Raw genomic sequence first — 18,350 nt, 5'->3', positions numbered from 1 at the left:
AGCTACGTAATAACAGAAAAAACTTACTAGAATCTTACTTGCTTACTTAGAACCTCTGCCTGTTGAGCCAAAGCCTGACCACTCTAACACTGGCCCACTCCATCAGTGGCCGCTCTGCTTATTCCTCCCTACTTTTTACTGGCCCTGCTGTGAAGAGCCAAAAGAACTGAGCTGTTTCTAGATTTGGTGCTGCGTCACCAATGAATGACCTCACGCTGATTGCAGCCCAGCGGATATAATGTAGTTCCGTTGATTAAGAAAAGCTTTAAGAATAAGCCAGGAATTTATAGGCTGGAGAACCTGACATTAGTAGTTGAAAAGTTATTGGAAGGTTTTCTAGGGGACTGGATGTATAAGTATTTGGGTAGACAGGGACTGATTAACGTTAGTCAACATGACTTTGTGTGTGGTAGGTCATGTACAACCAATCTTGTAGAGATTTTTAAGGAAGTTACAAGGTAGGTTTATGAAGGCAAGGCAGTGGATGTGGTCTATGTGGACTTTAGCAAGGCCTTTGACAAAGGTCCTGCAAGAGAGGTTGGGCAGGAAGGTTCACTCGCTTAGCATTCAGGATGGGGAAGTATATTGGGTTAGACATTGGCATTGCAGAAGAAGCCGGAGAGTGGTTGTAGACTGTTGCCTCTCTGACAGGAGTCCTGCGACTAGTGGTGTGGAAGGATCAGTGCTGGTTCTGTTTTTGTTTCTCATCTATTGGTAAACAGGATCAGCAAATTTGCAGATGACACCTAGATTGGGGGTGCAGTGGACAGTGAGGATGACTATCAAAACTTGCATTGGGATCTGAATCAGCTGGAAAAATGGGCTGAAAATGACTGATGGAATTTAATGCAGACAAGTGTAAGATGTTACACTTTGGGAGAACCAACTGTGGTAGTTCTTACACGGTGAGCAGTAGGGCACAGAGGAGTGTGGGAGTGGGATCTGGGAATACAGATTGTTAATTCCTTGAAAGTTGTGTCACAGGTTGATAGGGTCGTAAGGAAAGGTTTTGGCAGATTGGCTTTCATAATTCAAGATATTGAGTACAGGAGATGGGATGTTACGTATAAGTTGTTTGAGACATTGGTGAGGTCTAATTTGGAGTATGTATGTGGTTTTGGTCACCTAACTACAGGCAAGGTGTAAATAAGGCTGAAAGAGTGCAGAGAAAATTTATGATGATGTTGCCGTGACTTGAGGACTTGAGTTATAGGGAAAAGTTGAATAGGATTTATTCCCTAGAGAGTAGAAGATTGAGGGGAGATTTGATAAAGCTGTGCCAAATTATGAGGAGTATGGGTAGCATAAATGCAAGTAGACTTTTCCCACTGAGGCTGGGCGAGACTACAACTAGAAGTCATGGGTTAAAGGTAAAAGGTAAGTGTTTAAGGGGAACATGAAGGGGAACTTCACTCAGTGGATGGTGCGAGTTTGTAAAGAGCTGCTAGCACAAGTGGTGCATGCAGCGTCAATGACAACATTTAAGAGCAATTTGGATAGACAGATGGATGGGAGCCGTATGGAGGGCTATGATCCGGGTGCAGGTCGATGGGACTAAGCAGATTAATGGTTTGGCACAGACTAGATGGGCCAAAGGATCTGTTTCCTTGCTCTATGTCTCTGAGTTGCACTATGAATAAACTTGTGCCTGTCTGTGATGAGGCAGAAGAAATCCAGCAATGCTATATATAATAAATTTCTGCAACACACATCAAAGTTGCTGGTGAACGCAGCAGGCCAGGCAGCATCTGTAAGAAGAGGTGCAGTCAACGTTTCAGGCCGAGACCCTTCGTCAGGACTAACTGAAGGAAGAGTGAGTAAGGGATTTGAAAGTTGGAGGGGGAGGGGGAGATCCAAAATGATAGGAGAAGACAGGAGGGGGAGGGATAGAGCCAATAGCTGGACAGGTGATAGGCAAAAGGGGATACGAGAGGATCATGGGACAGGAGGTCCGGGAAGAAAGACAAGGAGGGGGGGACCCAGAGGATGGGCAAGAGGTATATTCATAGGGACAGAGGGAGAAAAAGGAGAGTGAGAGAAAGAATGTGTGCATAAAAATAAGTAACAGATGGGGTACGAGGGAGAGGTGGGGCATTAGCGGAAGTTAGAGAAGTCGATGTTCATGCCATCAGGTTGGAGGCTACCCAGACGGAATATAAGGTGTTGTTCCTCCAATCTGAGTGTGGCTTCATCTTTACAGTAGAGGAGGCGGTGGATAGACATGTCAGAATGGGAATGGGATGTGGAATTAAAATGTGTGGCCACTGGGAGATCCTGCTTTCTCTGGCGGACAGAGCGTAGATGTTCAGCAAAGCGGTCTCCCAGTCTGCAACGGGTCTCGCCAATATATACAAGCCCACATCGGGAGCACTGGATGCAGTATATCACCCCAGCCGACTCACAGGTGAAGTGTTGCCTCACCTGGAAGGACTGTTTGGGGCCCTGAATGGTGGTAAGGGAGGAAATGTAAGGGCATGTGTAGCACTTGTTCCGCTTACACGGATAAGTGCCAGGAGGGAGATCAGTGGGGAGGGATGGGGGGGACGAATGGACAAGGGAGTTGCGTAGGGAGCGATCCCTGCGGAATGCAGAGAGAGTGGGGGAGGGGAAGATGTGCTTAGTGGTGGGATCCCGTTGGAGGTGGCGGAAGTTACGGAGAATAATATGTTGGACCCGGAGGCTGGTGGGGTGGTAGGTGAGGACCAGGGGAACCCTATTCCTAGTGGGGTGGCGGGAGGATGGAGTGAGAGCAGATGTACGTGAAATGGGGGAGATGCGTTTAAGAGCAGAGTTGATAGTGGAGGAAGGGAAGCCCCTTTCTTTAAAAAAGGAAGACATCTCCCTTGTCCTAGAATGAAAAGCCTCATCCTGAGAGCAGATGCGGCGGAGACGGAGGAATTGCGAGAAGGGGATGGCGTTTTTGCAAGAGACAGGGTGAGAAGAGGAATAGTCCAGATAGCTGTGAGAGTCAGTAGGCTTATAGTAGACATCAGTGGATAAGCTGTCTCCAGAGACAGAGACAGAAAGATCTAGAAAGGGGAGGGAGGTGTCGGAAATGGACCAGGTAAACTTGAGGGCAGGGTGAAAGTTGGAGGCAAAGTTAATAAAGTCAACGAGTTCTGCATGCGTGCAGGAAGCAGCACCAATGCAGTCGTCGATGTAGCGAAGGAAAAGTGAGGGACAGATACCAGAATAGGCGCGGAACATAGATTGTTCCACAAAGCCACCAAAAAGGCAGGCATAGCTAGGACCCATACGGGTGCCCGTAGCTACACCTTTAGTTTGGAGGAAGTGGGAGGAGCCAAAGGAGAAATTATTAAGAGTAAGGACTAATTCCGCTAGACGGAGCAGAGTGGTGGTAGAGGGGAACTGATTAGGTCTGGAATCCAAAAAGAAGTGTAGAGCTTTGAGACCTTCCTGATGGGGGACGGAAGTATATAAGGACTGGACATCCATGGTGAAAATAAAGCGGTGAGGGCCAGGGAACTTAAAATCATCGAAAAGTTTAAGAGCGTGAGAAGTGTCACGAACATAGGTAGGAAGGGATTGAACAAGGGGGGATAAAAACCGTGTCGAGGTATGCAGAAACGAGTTCGGTGGGGCAGGAGCAAGCTGAGACAATAGGTCGGCCAGGACAGGCAGGTTTGTGGATCTTGGGTTGGAGGTAGAAACAGGAAGTGCGGGGTGTGGGAACTATAAGGTTGGTAGCAGTGGATGGGAGATCCCCTGAGTAGATAAAGTCGGTAATGGTGTGGGAGACAATGGCCTGGTGCTCCTTAGTGGGGTCACGATTGAGGGGTAAATAAAAGGAGGTATCCGCGAGTTGTCGCTGTGCATCGGCAAGGTAGAGGTCAGTACGCCAGACTACAACAACACCCCCCTTATCGGCGGGTTTAATAATAAGGTTAGGATTAGTGCGGAGGGAGTGGAGAGCAGAGCGTTCCGAAGGAGTGAGGTTGGAATGGGGACAAGGTGCGGTGAAGTCGAGACGGTTGATGTCCCGTCGGCAGTTAGCAATAAAGAGACCCAGAGCAGGCAGAAGACCAGAGCGGGGTGCCCATGAAGAAGAGGAGGGTTGAAGACGGGAGAAGGGGTCATCGGTGGGGATGGAAGAGTCCTTGCCGAAGAAGTAGGCTCGGAGACGGAGATGGCGGAAGAAAAGTTCCGCATCATGGCGAACACGGAACTTGCTGAGGTGTGGGCGAATAAATTTCTGTTGTTTAAATCACTCATGCCGAAAACATTTTTGCATGATGTTATCAAGAAAGATTTCTGAACACATTTTTGCAAGATCTATGGTAAATGCTGAAGCTCTCACATTCATTAATCCTGTATAACAATTATCCCTTCCATACCTCATCCATGTACCTCAAAAGTATCAGAACATTGGTTGAAGGGAAGCTGTGAATATATATTTAAACATGAGATTCTGCAGATTCTGCAAATTTTGAATAATCCACACAAAGTGGTGAAGGAATTCAGCAGGTCAAGTAGCATCTATGGAGAGATTTGGACAGTTGACATTTTGGGGTGAAAGGCTTCATTCATCACGACTGAAGAAGACAGGAGAATAAGCCCCTTTTACTTCCATTAACTTTATCAAACTCATATTTTTGTTAAACTATAATAAACTATATCTGGAGTGTTTTGGTTCCCTTTTGTTGTCAGCAAGTAATTCTGTATTCATTAGACTGACCTTATAGCAAAATATGGCAAATGAAGTTATAAAATTGCCTCTTTTAATAAATATTTTAATGAGTATGATTTCATTTCAAAAAATAATTTTATTTTTGTGAAAATGCAAATATATTTTGCTTCAGGCCTCTCAATTCCAGTCCAGGTTTTGGAAATTGATAGTTTGGGCAGCCAATGTATATTTTTAAACAATTATTGAAACATTATGTGTCTGGCATTTCTGTAGTATTCATATTAGAAAGTTAAAAATAGAGAATTGGATTTAAGTCTCTCAATTTCAATGAGATTACTAAAAGTCTACGTCGTTTACTGTTTTCTTGAAACGGCTTTGCATAGTGTTTGTCTGGACTAGAGCAAGCTCAGTAAGCTCATGTTTAAACCTTAGTCTGGAAAAAAGCAGATTTGGGTGACTGTTTATGGAAATGGTCAACAATAAGAAATAATGTAAAAAGAAGCCTTGTCACTGGCAATCTTCAGAAACGTTTAGGATTGATTAAAGGCTTGGAGACTCTCTGCTTCTATCAAAATTCTATTGTGAATTACCTCTGCTTGCAATTCTTATTTTTCCTGTGTTGTCAGGAATTACTATAAGGAACCGTCCCCAGCTATGGGATTTACTGAGCCTTTGGAATGTTAGAGAACTGGGGCTGGTGTCTGAATTGTTGGGAGGAGGGTTAATTTGCTTGGGTCATCAAAAAGCAGTGGAAAAGACAACAAACACTGATGGATGCAGTTTTATCGTCTGCAAAGCTTATCAGTTCAACTCTAGAAAGAGAAGGAATGAAAAGTGAAAGAGTACAGTTGTGTAGGAAACCACTAAATTGTATTTGTTCTTGAGACAGCGTGTAGAAAAATGCTCGTTCAGCTTTGTTTGTCAGTCAGAGATCCATGGATGCAGATTCTGATTTAGTCATTGAGTAGAGGAAAAAAACCGTGAAGCTACAAAATGCCATTACTCTGATTTATACAGAAGGCCACCAGTTCTTGACTGGAAACCAAAGACATCTGAAATATACTTGTACAAACGTATTTTCATTAAAAGCTGTGTACTTCTGTATGAATTTTTGTGCAACAGTTGCACAAGTCAAACCTTCTTTAAGTGTAGTTAACTGAAAGAATCACTCCTTCGCAGACATCTTTATATGTCTGTGTTTGCAAAGAGGAGCAATCAATGGAGGATTTTGCTGAAGAGTAATGAGTGTCAGACTAGGGTGGAAAAAAAGTGGACATGTTTAGATATCAACAGATTTGGATGGTGGTGTTAAGATTGAACTTTTCTAATCTGGCTATGGTTATACAATATTTTAAATGACTACTTTTAGTTTTATACTTTGTCAATTTAATATACAGAATTTTTGTGTGTTTCATATTATTAAGCTTGCTTAACTTTGTTTAAGCTTTTGAAATCTTTTAAGATTTAACTTCTTTTGCCTTTCACTGCGTTGGGATGAATTGACTTTGCTAATTTTTTATTTTTGTTTTCAGAAAGGCTTATTCCCCTGTCCCTATCATCAGAATTTCTGGCTAAGTCAAGTAGCATAATAATGTCAAAGTATATAAGGAAATTATTATCGGTCGTAAAGATGTCACTTGGTCCCAAAAAGGCATTTTCCCTGACCCTACAAACAACTCTGGAGCATCTGGACAGTAAAGACATCTATGTTAGACTATTGTTCATTAACTATATCTTTGCCTTCAATATTAGCATTTCAAATAAACTCATCCGTAAACTCCTGCACCTGATACTCAACACCTACCTTTGCATCTAGATCCTTGACTTTCTGACCGACAGCCCACAATCAGTCAGGATAGGCATTAACTCCTGTCACAATGATTCTCAGTATTGGTGCTCCACAAATCTGCGTCATCAGTCTCTTGCATTACTTCCTATGCACTCATGACTGTGTGGCCAGATTCTGTTCTAACTCCATCTGCAAGTTTGCAGATGATACCACTGTAGCAGGCCAATTCTTAAGTAATGATGAATTGGAGTAGAGGAAGGAGAGCTTGGTGGTATGGTGTCATGCCAACAAAGCAAAAGTTCTGGTCATTGACTTCAGGAAGGAGGAAGAGCACATGCTCTTGTTTACATTAATGTGCTGAGATTGGCATGGTTAAAAGCTTCAAGTTCCTAGTAGTGAACATCATCAACAGCCTTTCCTGCTCAAACCAAATAGACACTGTGGCCAAGAAGGCGCATCAATGCCTTTACTTCCTCATGAGGTTAAAAATTTTGGCTTCTCCCCTGTGACCCTCTTCATTTTGTGTTGGCCATCGAATACTTCTTATCTGGATGCATCATTGCTGGGTATGGCAACTGCATTGCCTAAAACTGTGGAGAATTGTGAACATAGCTCAGCACTTCACAGAAACCAGCTTCCCCTCCATGAATTCTTTTCACACTTCTTGTTGGCCAACGTAATCAAAGACCCTGACAATTCTCTCGCCTCACCCACCTATCGGTTAGACGATACAAGAGCCTAAAAGCACGTACCACCAGGCTGAAGGACAGCATCTATCCTGCGGTTATAAGAGTATGCAACAGTCCCCTGGTTTAATAAGATAGCCTCATGACTTAAACTCTCCACCTGGTTAGGCCTTACAACTTATTGTCTGCCTACGTTGCCCTTTCTCTATAACTGCAACACTTCATTCTGCATTGTTATTGTGTTCTCTTGTGTTACCTCAATGGACTGTTGTAATGAAAAGATCAGTATGGATAGCATGCAAAGCAGCTTTTCTCTGTACCTCAGTATGTGACTGTAATAGAACAGTTTACCAATTCATTTGAGCTGTGAGTCTGTCTCCTCCACTTACTGAAGTTCTTTCAAGATATAATGAGCGCAGTGGATAGAGGGGAACAGATGGACGTTATTTACTTGGATTTCTGGAAGGTGTTTGATAAGGTGCTGCATAAAAAACTTATCCATAAGATAAGGATGCATACAGTTGGGGTGATGTATTACCATGGATAGAGGATTGGTTAACTAATAGAAAGCAGAGTTGGGATACGTGGTGCTACTCTTGTTGACAATCAGTGGTGAGTGGTGTGCCACGAGGGTCAGTGCTGGGCCTGCAACTGTTCATGATATACATTAACGATCTGGAAGATGGGACCGAGTGTAGTGAATCTAACTTTGCTGATGATACTAAATTGAGTGTAAATGCAAATTGTGCGGAAGATAGTGAGAGGCTGCAGAGAGATGTAGATAGGTTAAGTGAATGGGTAAGAATCTGGCAGATGGAGTACAATGTTGGTAAATGTGAGGTTATCCACTTTGGAAGGAAAAATGTAAGAGCAGATTATGATTCAACGGTAAAAAAAATTGCAGCATGCTGCTGTGCAGAGGGACTTGGGGTGCTTGTGAGTGGATCACAAAAGGTTCGTTTGCATGTGCGTCTGGTTATCAAGAAGGCAAATGGAACATTGGCCTTCATTGCTAGTGAGAATGAATTTTAGAGCAGGGAGGTTATGCTGCAACTGTACAGGGTACTGCTAAGGCCACAACTGGAGTACTGTGTGCACTTCTGGTCTCCTTACTTGAAGAAGGATATACTGGCTGTGGAGGTGGTGCAGAGGAGGTTCACCAGGTTGATTCCAGGGATGAGGTGGTTAGACTATGGGGAGAGGTTGAGTTGCCTGGGACTCTACTTGCTGGAATTCAGAAGAATGAGAGATGTTATAGAAACATATTAAATTATGAAACATATAGATAGATACAAGCAGGAAAATTGGTTCCACTGGTAGGTGAGAGTAGAACTAGGGGACATAGCCTCAAGATTTGGAGGAGTAGATTTAGGATGAAGATGAGGAGGAACTGCTTTTCCCAGAGAGTGATAAATCTGTAGAATTCTCTGCTCAATGAAGCAGTAGAGGCTACCTCAGTAAATATATTTAAGACAAGGTTGGATAGAGTTTTGCATAATAGGGGAATTAAGGGTTATGGGGAAAAGGCAGGTAGGTGGAGATGAGTTCATGGCCAGATTAGCCATGATCTTGTTGAATGGCAGAGCGGGCTCAATGGCCAGGTGACCTACTCCTACTTCTAGTTTTTATGTTCTAAGAAGGACAATCCCATTCTTTTACTTTTTAAAGTGTTCATTGGATATAATGCTAGCATATATTGTCCTTTCCTGCATACTTCTGAACTAATATTGTTGGGTCTAAAGTTGCAGACAGAAAAAAAAAACTTTTCACTGTATCTCAGTATGTGTGAGAATAGTACACCAATGATTAATTTACCAAAACCCAGATTTATTTAGTTACTTCAAATTAATATGTCCCAGCTGCCATAGTGGGATTCGTACTTGTGTCTATGGATCACTGGTCCAGTGATTATTATCATCCCCAGTAGTCATACAATTTTTTTGCTAATGTGATTAAAGATTCCCATGTAATTTCAAGGAATGTTATCAAAATATAACACCAAGCCACATCAAGTGATTCAAAGGTCAGAAAACCAAGAAATTGGTCAAAGAGTTAGTGTGCAAGGAATCAAAGAAGGAAAAAGATTTAGGGAGGAATTTCCAGGAGTTGGGTTTTGGCAGCTGATTATGCATCCACATGTGGTGGTGCATTTACATTGGGGATGACAGAGAGGCCAATATTAGGTGTGCAGATGTCTAATAACAGTAGAGGAAAAGGCTATGCAGTTTATCAGATCCTCCTCAAGGACCAAGTCTATAAAACCCTCTCTTATTGCTTGCAATATTTTCTCTCTTTTGCTTCTGTTGGAGCTGGTTCTTCATGCCATTAGCCAACACTGAGGAGTAATTAATGGTAGGCTGGTAATTGACCAGCAATATTTAGGATGTGGCAGGAAACAGCAACACCTTGAGGAAATCCACATAGTCATGGAGAGAATTTTGGCACTGGAGATTATAGAAATAGAGTTAAGGCTATAGAAGGATTTGAAAATGAGTATTAGATTTTAAAACTGAGGCATTATTTAACTAATTTTATCTAAGCTAGTTAGCTGAGTCTTTGGCATTTCAACTTTGGGACTAAATTCAAGTACAGAATTTTAGAATGATGGAATGAAAAGAGGCACTTTGTCATACCTTCTCCATACCAATGCTGAGGTAGAGGTATCTCATTCTCCCATTATAGATTGTTCCCCAAAGCTCTTTGGATACTTTTTCAACTTATCCATTTATTCTCAAAGTCTCCATTAAATCTGCTTCCAACATCCTTTTGGGCACTGTAATCCATGCAATGACTTCTGGCTTTGTTTAAAAAAAAGTCTTGAGTTGTTCCTTTCTTTTGTTACAATCCCCACAATCACCTGAAAACTACATTTTCTGTCTCAATTTCTTTAGTTACTTCCTAAATGGATCATGATTTAGAATAGCTTAGAAAATCTCATCTAAACCTTCTTTGCACTGAGAATAGAGAACAAGCTGTTTTACTATCTCCACAGACTTGGAGTACCGTAGTCTGTACTGGGGTATCGATCTGTAAAATCTCATCTGCACTATCTCTAAGGCCTTGAAATCCTTCCTAACATGTGACCCCAAATCTGAACATTGTACTCTTAACCAGTACTCCATCAGTGGTTAGGAAACCTTTTCAACTTATCCGTCATCTCTAAAAATTAAAAATCTGTACTTCACGCCTGTCAATTCCAGTATCTTTAAAATTCTATTATGCAATTTTTGCCTCTTATTTATCCTGTCAAAAATGTATTTCAATGTATTCTATTAAATCTGAGTGGGTAAAATCTGATTTTATTGATCTCATTGTGCGTTAGATTTTCAGTGTTCATCATCTGCAGACTTTACAAACTATTCTCAATTAAGCTATTATTGTTGTCATTTCATTATGATACCAATCATCTTCTGGAATCTATACATGAAATCTAAACCTTCCATGACTGTTGTTGAGAGCTACAAGATTTTACGAACTGCGTTTGCAGTGTGAAAATCCTTGAGCCTGTAATTTCATATTGAAGGAGATATAACAGAGTTTTATATGGTGTGCTAAGCCACAGTTAATGCAGATTCCTTTTGTGCCTCCATGAAACTAAAATTACGTGATATCTAATTCTCTCAATGATTTTAAAAATCCAAATTTTGAATAAACTAAAATATCAAATACACTATTTATCTTGATCTTATGAATATCACATCTTATTTTATCTGTAAAATATTTAAAACATTACCAGAAACTATTCCTGATTTGTAATTGTTTATCCTACTTTATGACAGTGTTATTTATGAATGTCGGTGGTTAAAATTAATATTGATATTTTGAAAACTGTAACTATTTTGTTAACAATCATTTCATATTTATTGAATATATTTGGTTCTGGATTTCTGCAGTTGAACGTGGTCCAAAGAAGAGACAAGTGAAAACACTAGCAACTTCCCTTCTGGAAGCATTAGATTATGACAGCTCTGATGACAGTGACTTTGAAGTGGGAGATGCTTCAGGTGGGTGCTGTTTATAAAATATGCACTTACAGAATTTTATTTTGATCTGACCTTCTCCATTCTTTGTTGCATGCCCCTTTCTGAAAGTACTGATTCTTTTATTCAGGTGTAGTTACTGTAGGCTGTACTTTTACTGATGTTTCCACAATCCAGAATCAATCATGTTGGCAACCTGTTTGCACGTGAACACTTATATCCAACAACCTAGTTCATATGCAAAGCTATATCCTGGAAGAATTACTAGGGAACAATTAAGGTATGAGATCTCAATTATAATTTTCCCAATTTTCCAGCCGTTGAGAGATAAGTACTCCTTTCCAATTCAGCAAAATGGATCTTCTAGCCATTAAAGTAAGAAACGTAATCGTCCGACAAGCTGAAGAGGTTAAATGATTTCATTCTATCATTGGTAACCCAAAAATAGCGGTAAATGGGTGAGGTTGTAAGTCTATATTCAAAACCGTTGAAGTAATATCAAAAATATCTTTCCAATATTTTTTCAACAAAGGACATGACCAAAACATGTGAGTTAAAGAAGCTATCTTGGAATGACATCTCTCACATATAGGATTTATATAAGAGTAATAACGAGATAATTTATCTCTGGACATATGAGCCCTGTGCATTACTTTAAATTTGTATCAACGCATGTTTAGCACATATAGAGGAGTTAATTAACTGAAGAATTTTTTCCCATTTTTCAATCAGTACAGTGATTTTAAGTTCTCTTTCCCAATCAGTTTTAATTTTATTAGATACATCAGGACATAAATTCATAATTATGTTATAAATAATTGCTACAACACCTTTCTGAAAAAGATTTAAATCTAAATTTTTTTTCCAAAATATCCATTGGATATAAATGTGGAAAATCAGGAGAAACAGTAATTAAAAAGTTTCTAACCTGTAGATATCTAAAAAAGTGAGATCTAGGCAAATTATATTTATTAGATAGTTGTTCGAAGGACATAAAACAATTATCCAAAAATAAATAATGAAATCGTACTATACCTTTGATTTTCCAATCTAAATAAGCTTGATCCATAGTGGAAGGTTGAAAAAAGAAATTAGGTATAATAGGACTTACTAAAATAAATTGGTTCAACCCAAAAAAATTTCGAAATTGAAACCATATACGTAAAGTATGTTTAACTATTGGGTTATTCATTTGTTTATACAATTTAGAAAGAATAAAAGGAAGCAAAGCCCCTAAAATAGAACCCAATGAAAACCCTTGTAAAGAATTTTTTAGATTATGAAGACACGTTATTGTCATTTTATTGTCATTTAGTAATGCATGCATTAAGAAATGATACATTATTTCCTCCGGTGTGATATCACAAAACACAGGACAGACTAAGACTAAAAAAACTGACAAAACCACATAATTATAACATATAGTTACAACAGTGCAACAATACCATAACTTGATGAAGAAGTCCATGAGCACAGTGAAGTTCAAAGTCTCTCAAATGTCCCACATCTCACGCAGACAGGAGAAGGAAGAAAACTCTCCCTGCCATGTCCTTCCGCAATCCGACTCTTGAGTCATCCGAAAACTTCGAGCTCTGATCAGCTCTCCGACACCGAGTACTGAGTGCCATCTCTGTCCGAGCGATTTGATCTCCTTCTCGGTTGCCAAAAGCAGGCAAGGCCGGAGATTTTGAGGTCTACCTTCCGAAAAATTCCCGACCACACAGTAACGACAGCAGCGAACGGGCATTTCAGAAATTTCTGCAGATGTTCTTCTGTGTTCTGTGCTTTCACATCCATTCTCCATCAAATCAGAATTGTCCATGGCCCCTATTTAACAAATACGATATCATTTATCACCGGAGGGCTACATTCAAGATTTACCCAATCTTTGTTATATATTGTTTCATTTGTTCATTTGTATCCTATATGATTGGGAGTTTTATCATTTTAAGTGTCAACTGGCTTTATAATCACTTATGCTAATTATAACAATGTATTCCCAATAACTTTGTACCATTACCATGTTATGTTTTTTTTATGAAACTAATAAAAAGATTGAAAAAGAAAAAGAGAGGTAAGTACTCCTGGAGGCCCAGTTAAAACCAGTGAGAAAGAAACCACAGAGTCATTCATGGATTGCAGGTATTAGAATTTGAGAGAGGTGATGGTGGTTGAATATTGAGATTGGCAGTTAATAAAAATGTTCATCTGAACCATCAGCGCCTGGAAAGATAAACCAACAAGTTCTGCATTAATGTATTTTAAAAAAAAGTCTAACTTTAATTTCTTCAGAAGTACATGGTTTATTTGCTGATCAAAAATAGATAATTGAGAAGTAACTAAGGATATAGTGTTAAATTGTAAACTTAAGTTAGGATCTGTTGGAAAATGTTAAGCATTGGTAAAAATAAAATTGTTGAAGGACTATACTCTATCAATATAGATGGCACTGCTTTGGTGTGATAGGATAAAGATGCTGATATGCATCCCCACCTAAGAGAGAGAAAAAAATTAGTGAGAGTACCAAGGTTCTTTAGGTAAATTCCTGGAATGGCAGGTTTGTTATAGATTAAGCAAAATTTCAGAGGAAGAGGGGTCATTGACACGAGCTGACACCAGGGATGGTAGTCTCAAAATAATGCTTGATCATTCAGATTAGAGTTGAGAAGAAATTTTTTGACCTACTGAGTAGTGATTTTTTTGGGATTCAATTCTAGAAGACTGTTTTGTGGAAACTAAGTTGCTGTATAAATTCAAGACTGATGTATAAACTTTAAAGAATTAAAGAGTAGTGCAAAAAAGTGTCACTAAAGGTAAAAGAAAAATGGCTATAATCATATTGAATGGTGACGCAGATACAAAGAGCAAATATATTATTTTAAATGGAGAGAAAATTCACACATGATAGATGCAGAGGGATTTGGGAGTCCTCGTGCAGGATTCCCTAAAGGTTAACTTGCAGTTTGAGTCAGTGGTAAGGAAAGCAATTGCAATGTTAGCATTCATTTTGAGAGCACTGGGATAAAAGCAAGGATATAATGCTGAAGCTTTATAAGGTATTGGTCAGACTGCACTTGGAGTATTGTGAGCAGTTGTGGGCCCCTTAGAAAGGATAGAGCCATTGAGTCATAGAAAAATACAGCACAGCAGCAGGCCCTTCACCCTATGTAGTCTGTGGTGAACCATGTAAACTGCCTACTCCCTTTGACCTGCATTGGGACCATAGCCCTTGCAATTTACTACCTCATCTTTAATGCTGAGCAACTGAAACTTCTTGACCAAGCTCCCATGCGGTACCTTGACAAAGGCTGTATTGAAGTCCATGTGGACAACATCCACTGCATTGCCTTCAACCTTCCTAGTAATTTCATTAAAAAAAACTCTATAAGATTGGTTAGTCATGACCTATCACTCACAAAGCCATGCAAACTATCTGTAATCAGTCCATGTCTATCCCAATACTTATATATTTGGTCCCTCAGAGTACCTTCCAATAACTTGGCCACTGCTGATGTCAGGCTGACCAACCTATAATTGCCAGGTTTATTTTAGAGGCTTTCTTGAACAGTGGAGTAACATTGGCTATCCTCCAATTCTCTGGTTCCTCACCTGTCACTGAGGGTGTTTTAAATATCTCTGCTAGGGCCCCAGCAGTTTCTGCACTTGCCTCCCACAGGGTCCGCGGGAACATCATGTCAGGCTCTGGGGAATTTATCCACCTTAATTTGCCTCAGGACAGTAAACACCACCTCCTGTAATCTGTATAGGGTCCATGAAGTTAATGCTGCTTTGCCTCACTTCTATAGATTTTGTGTCTGTCCCCTGAGTAAATACAGGTGCAAAAGATCTTCCCCATCTCTTTTGGCTCTACATATGGATTACTGTTTTTATCTTCCAGAAGACCAATTTAACCCTTTCGCTCTTAACATATTTGTCGAATCCCTTAGGATTCTCCTTCACCTTGTATGCTAGAGCAGGGGTCCCCAACCTTTTTAGCACTGCGGATCGGTTTAATATTGACAATATTCTTGCGGACCTGCCAACCAGGGGGGCGGTGGGGGGGGGGGTAGGGTTGCCAACAGACGAGAGTAGCAGTCAAATACGTTGTTTACCCAGAGAAGGACTACAATGACCATGAAGCCTTGCGCGGGCACCAGTGCGCATGCGCGTCGTGACCTGCCGATTATTTTTCCTCTTTGCAAACCCTTTTTGGCGATTCTGTTCGCGGGGAGGGGGGTGTTAATCACGATCGGAATGTTGGTGATAAGTAGCTAATACACTCAATTTCGTTTCTAAAAGGGTTTATCTAATGAATTTAATATTAAACACACAGCGTACATTTTCCTCGCATGAATACAGTGATAAGTCAATTATCAGGGGAGGGCAAGGGAGCTTGAAGTAAGTATTGAACGAACTTCCAGTAGAAATGGTAGAGGCAGGTTCGATATTATCATTTAAAGAAAAATTGGATAGGCATATGGACAGGAAAGGAATGGAGGGTTATGGGCTGAGTGCAGGTCGGTGGGACTAGGTGAAAGTAGTGTTCGGCACGGACTAGAAGGGCCGAGATGGCCTGTTTCTGTGCTGTAATTGTTATATGGTTATATAAGTAAGTCAATAGCACCGTAACATTTTAAGTAATGTTTGGATATTAAACACACAGCCCATATTTTCCCCGTTTGAACATATAAAATCATTGCAACGCACCAATATCGCTGAATTAGTGGGAGCCCTGGGCTTGTTTCCCTGCAACAAGACGGTCCTATCGAGGGGTGATGGGAGACAGTGATACTCGAACGGGGTTCCTTATGTCCGGTCTATTCCGCAATTTAGTTTTTGTTGCATTCATTGTAGAGATATGTTGGAAATGGAAGCAATGTTTTCAGTGCTTTCGTGGCTATCTCAGGGTATTTCGCCTCGACTTTGATCCGGAATGCGGGCAGAAATGTTATGTCAGACATACTTTTCAGCCCGCCGTCATTTGCAAGCTGGAGGAGTTGATCTTCTTCCCGCGCTGACATGGATGACGCGCGGGTAATGACCTCGTGTGCATTCAAGCTCAACAGTGCGCGCCAGGGAGTGAGGAAAGGTGCAGCTGACTCCTATCGCCAAATCATATCGTTTCCTCGCGGCCCGGTAGCGCATGCTTTGCGGCCCGGTTCCGATCCGCGGCCCGGTTGTTGGGGACCGCTGTGCTACAGCAACCTCAGGCCTTCGTTTAGTCCTCCTGATTTCTTTCTAAGTGTTCTCTTGCATTTCTTATACTCCATAAGTACCTCATTTGTTCCTACCTACCTATATCTGCTATGCACCTCCTTGGTTTCTTAACCAGTCCCAATATCTCTTGAAAACTAAGGCTCCCTATACCTGTTATCTTTAGCTTTTATTCTGACAAGCACATACAAGCTTTGTACTCTTAAAATTTCACTTTCAAAGCCTCCCACTTACAAAGTATGATTTTGCCAGAAGCCAGCCTGTCCCACTCTACAATCCAGATCCTTTCTAATACAATCAAAATTGGCCTTTCTTCAATTTGGAATCTTAACCCATGGACCCAACCTATCTTTTTTGCATGTTTACTTTGAATTAATGATATTATGATCATTAGCTGCAAAGTATTCCCCTACATAAATGTCTGTCACCTGCTCTGTCTCATTCCCTAATAGCAGATCAAGTATCCCACACTCTTTCATTGGGATTTCTATATACCAATCAAAGAAACTTCCCCCAACACATTTGACAAACTGTATCTCATCTAGTTCTTTTACATTATGAGCATCCGATATGTGGGAAGTTAAAATCACCCACTATAACAACCTTATGTTTCTTGCAACAGTCTGCGATCTCTCTGTAAATTGGTTTTTCTAAATCCCTCAGACTGCTGGGTGGTCTGTGATATAGCCCTATTAGCTCGGTAATAATTGTCTTAATTCTCAGTTCTACCCTTAATGCTTATCTGGACGAGTTCTCCAGTCTGTCCTGATTGAGCAATGTTGTGACATTCTCCCTGATTAGTAATGCCAGTCTCTCCTGTAATCACTCCTGCTCTGTCACGTCTAAAACAACTGGAACCGAGAATATTGAGCTGCCCGAACTTCCCCTCCTACAACCAAGTCTCACTAATGGCTACAATATCATAATTCCGGGTGTTGATCCATACCCTGATCTCAACTACCTTTCCTACAATACTTCTTGCATTGAAGTATATACAGCTCAAGATACTAGTCACAGCATGCACAACATTTTGGTTTCTGACCTTGTCTATCTTAACAACATCCACCTCCACAACCTCTCTACTGACTATTCTGGCACTCTGGTTCTCATCCCCCTGCAACTCTAGTTTAAACCTCACCGTGCAGTGCTAGCAAACTTTCCCACTAGATATTAGTCTCCTTCCAATTCAGGTGCAAGCCATCTCTTCTGTACAGGTGCCACCTTCCCTGGAAGAGAGTTTAATGATCCAAAAATCTTATGCCCTCCCTCAGTCAACAATGCGTGGCTGAAGAATTGGAACGGGGGCAGGGATTCAGATTTCTGGATGATTGGGATTTCTTCTGGGGCAGGTGGGACTTGTACAAAAGTGATGGGTTGCACTAGAATCTGAGGAGGACCAATATTATTGTGGGCAGATTGACTAGAGCTGTTGGAAGTGGTTTAAACTAATATGGCAGGGGATGGGAACCGGTCTGACAGAGCAGAGGATGAACCAGCAGGTTTACAAGTTGATGATGGATGTAACATGAATGTAAGGAAGGACAAGCCAGTGACTGGGCACAAATGCAAACAGGACAAGAGTTAAATTGTACCACGGAGGCAAAATTTAAAAGATTAAAGAATGCAGGACTGAAGGTACTGTATTTAAATACGCGTAGCATTCGGAATAAGGTGGACAAACTCGTGGCACAATTAGAGATTGGTTGATATGACGTGGGCATCACTGAGTCGTGGCTGAAAGAGGCCATAGTTGGAGCTTAACATCAAAGGATATACTTTGTATGGAAAGGACAGGCAGTAAGACAGAGGCAGTGGTGTGGCTCTGTTGGTAAGAGATGGAATTACATCTTCAGAAAGGGTAAAAAAAATCATAGAAATCATATATAGGTCTCCAAATAGTAGCCAGGATGTAGGTTTGAGATTGCAAAGGGAGCTGGAAAAGGCATATAATAAGGGTAATGACACAATTGTAATGGGGTCTTCAATATGCAAGGGGATTAAGAAAATCAGGTTAGCGTCAGATCACAAGAGGG

At 40.8% G+C, this 18,350-nt stretch overlaps 1 protein-coding gene across 7 annotated transcripts in view; it reads left to right on the top strand.

Annotated features, from left to right (window-relative positions):
* The window catches only part of phf14 (PHD finger protein 14), a 279,390-nt gene that overhangs the window by 26,033 nt on the left and 235,007 nt on the right, over positions 1–18,350 (top strand). For all 7 annotated transcript variants that reach the window (XM_063043787.1, XM_063043793.1, XM_063043790.1 and 4 more), the window contains exon 2: positions 11,017–11,127. In XM_063043787.1, the coding sequence (XP_062899857.1) occupies positions 11,017–11,127 (111 nt within the window). The remainder of the gene's footprint in view (positions 1–11,016; positions 11,128–18,350) is intronic.

The sequence above is a fragment of the Mobula hypostoma genome, chromosome 3, assembly GCF_963921235.1.
Source record: "Mobula hypostoma chromosome 3, sMobHyp1.1, whole genome shotgun sequence".
NCBI lineage: Eukaryota > Metazoa > Chordata > Chondrichthyes > Myliobatiformes > Myliobatidae > Mobula > Mobula hypostoma.
This window is presented reverse-complemented; position numbering and strand designations above follow the sequence as displayed.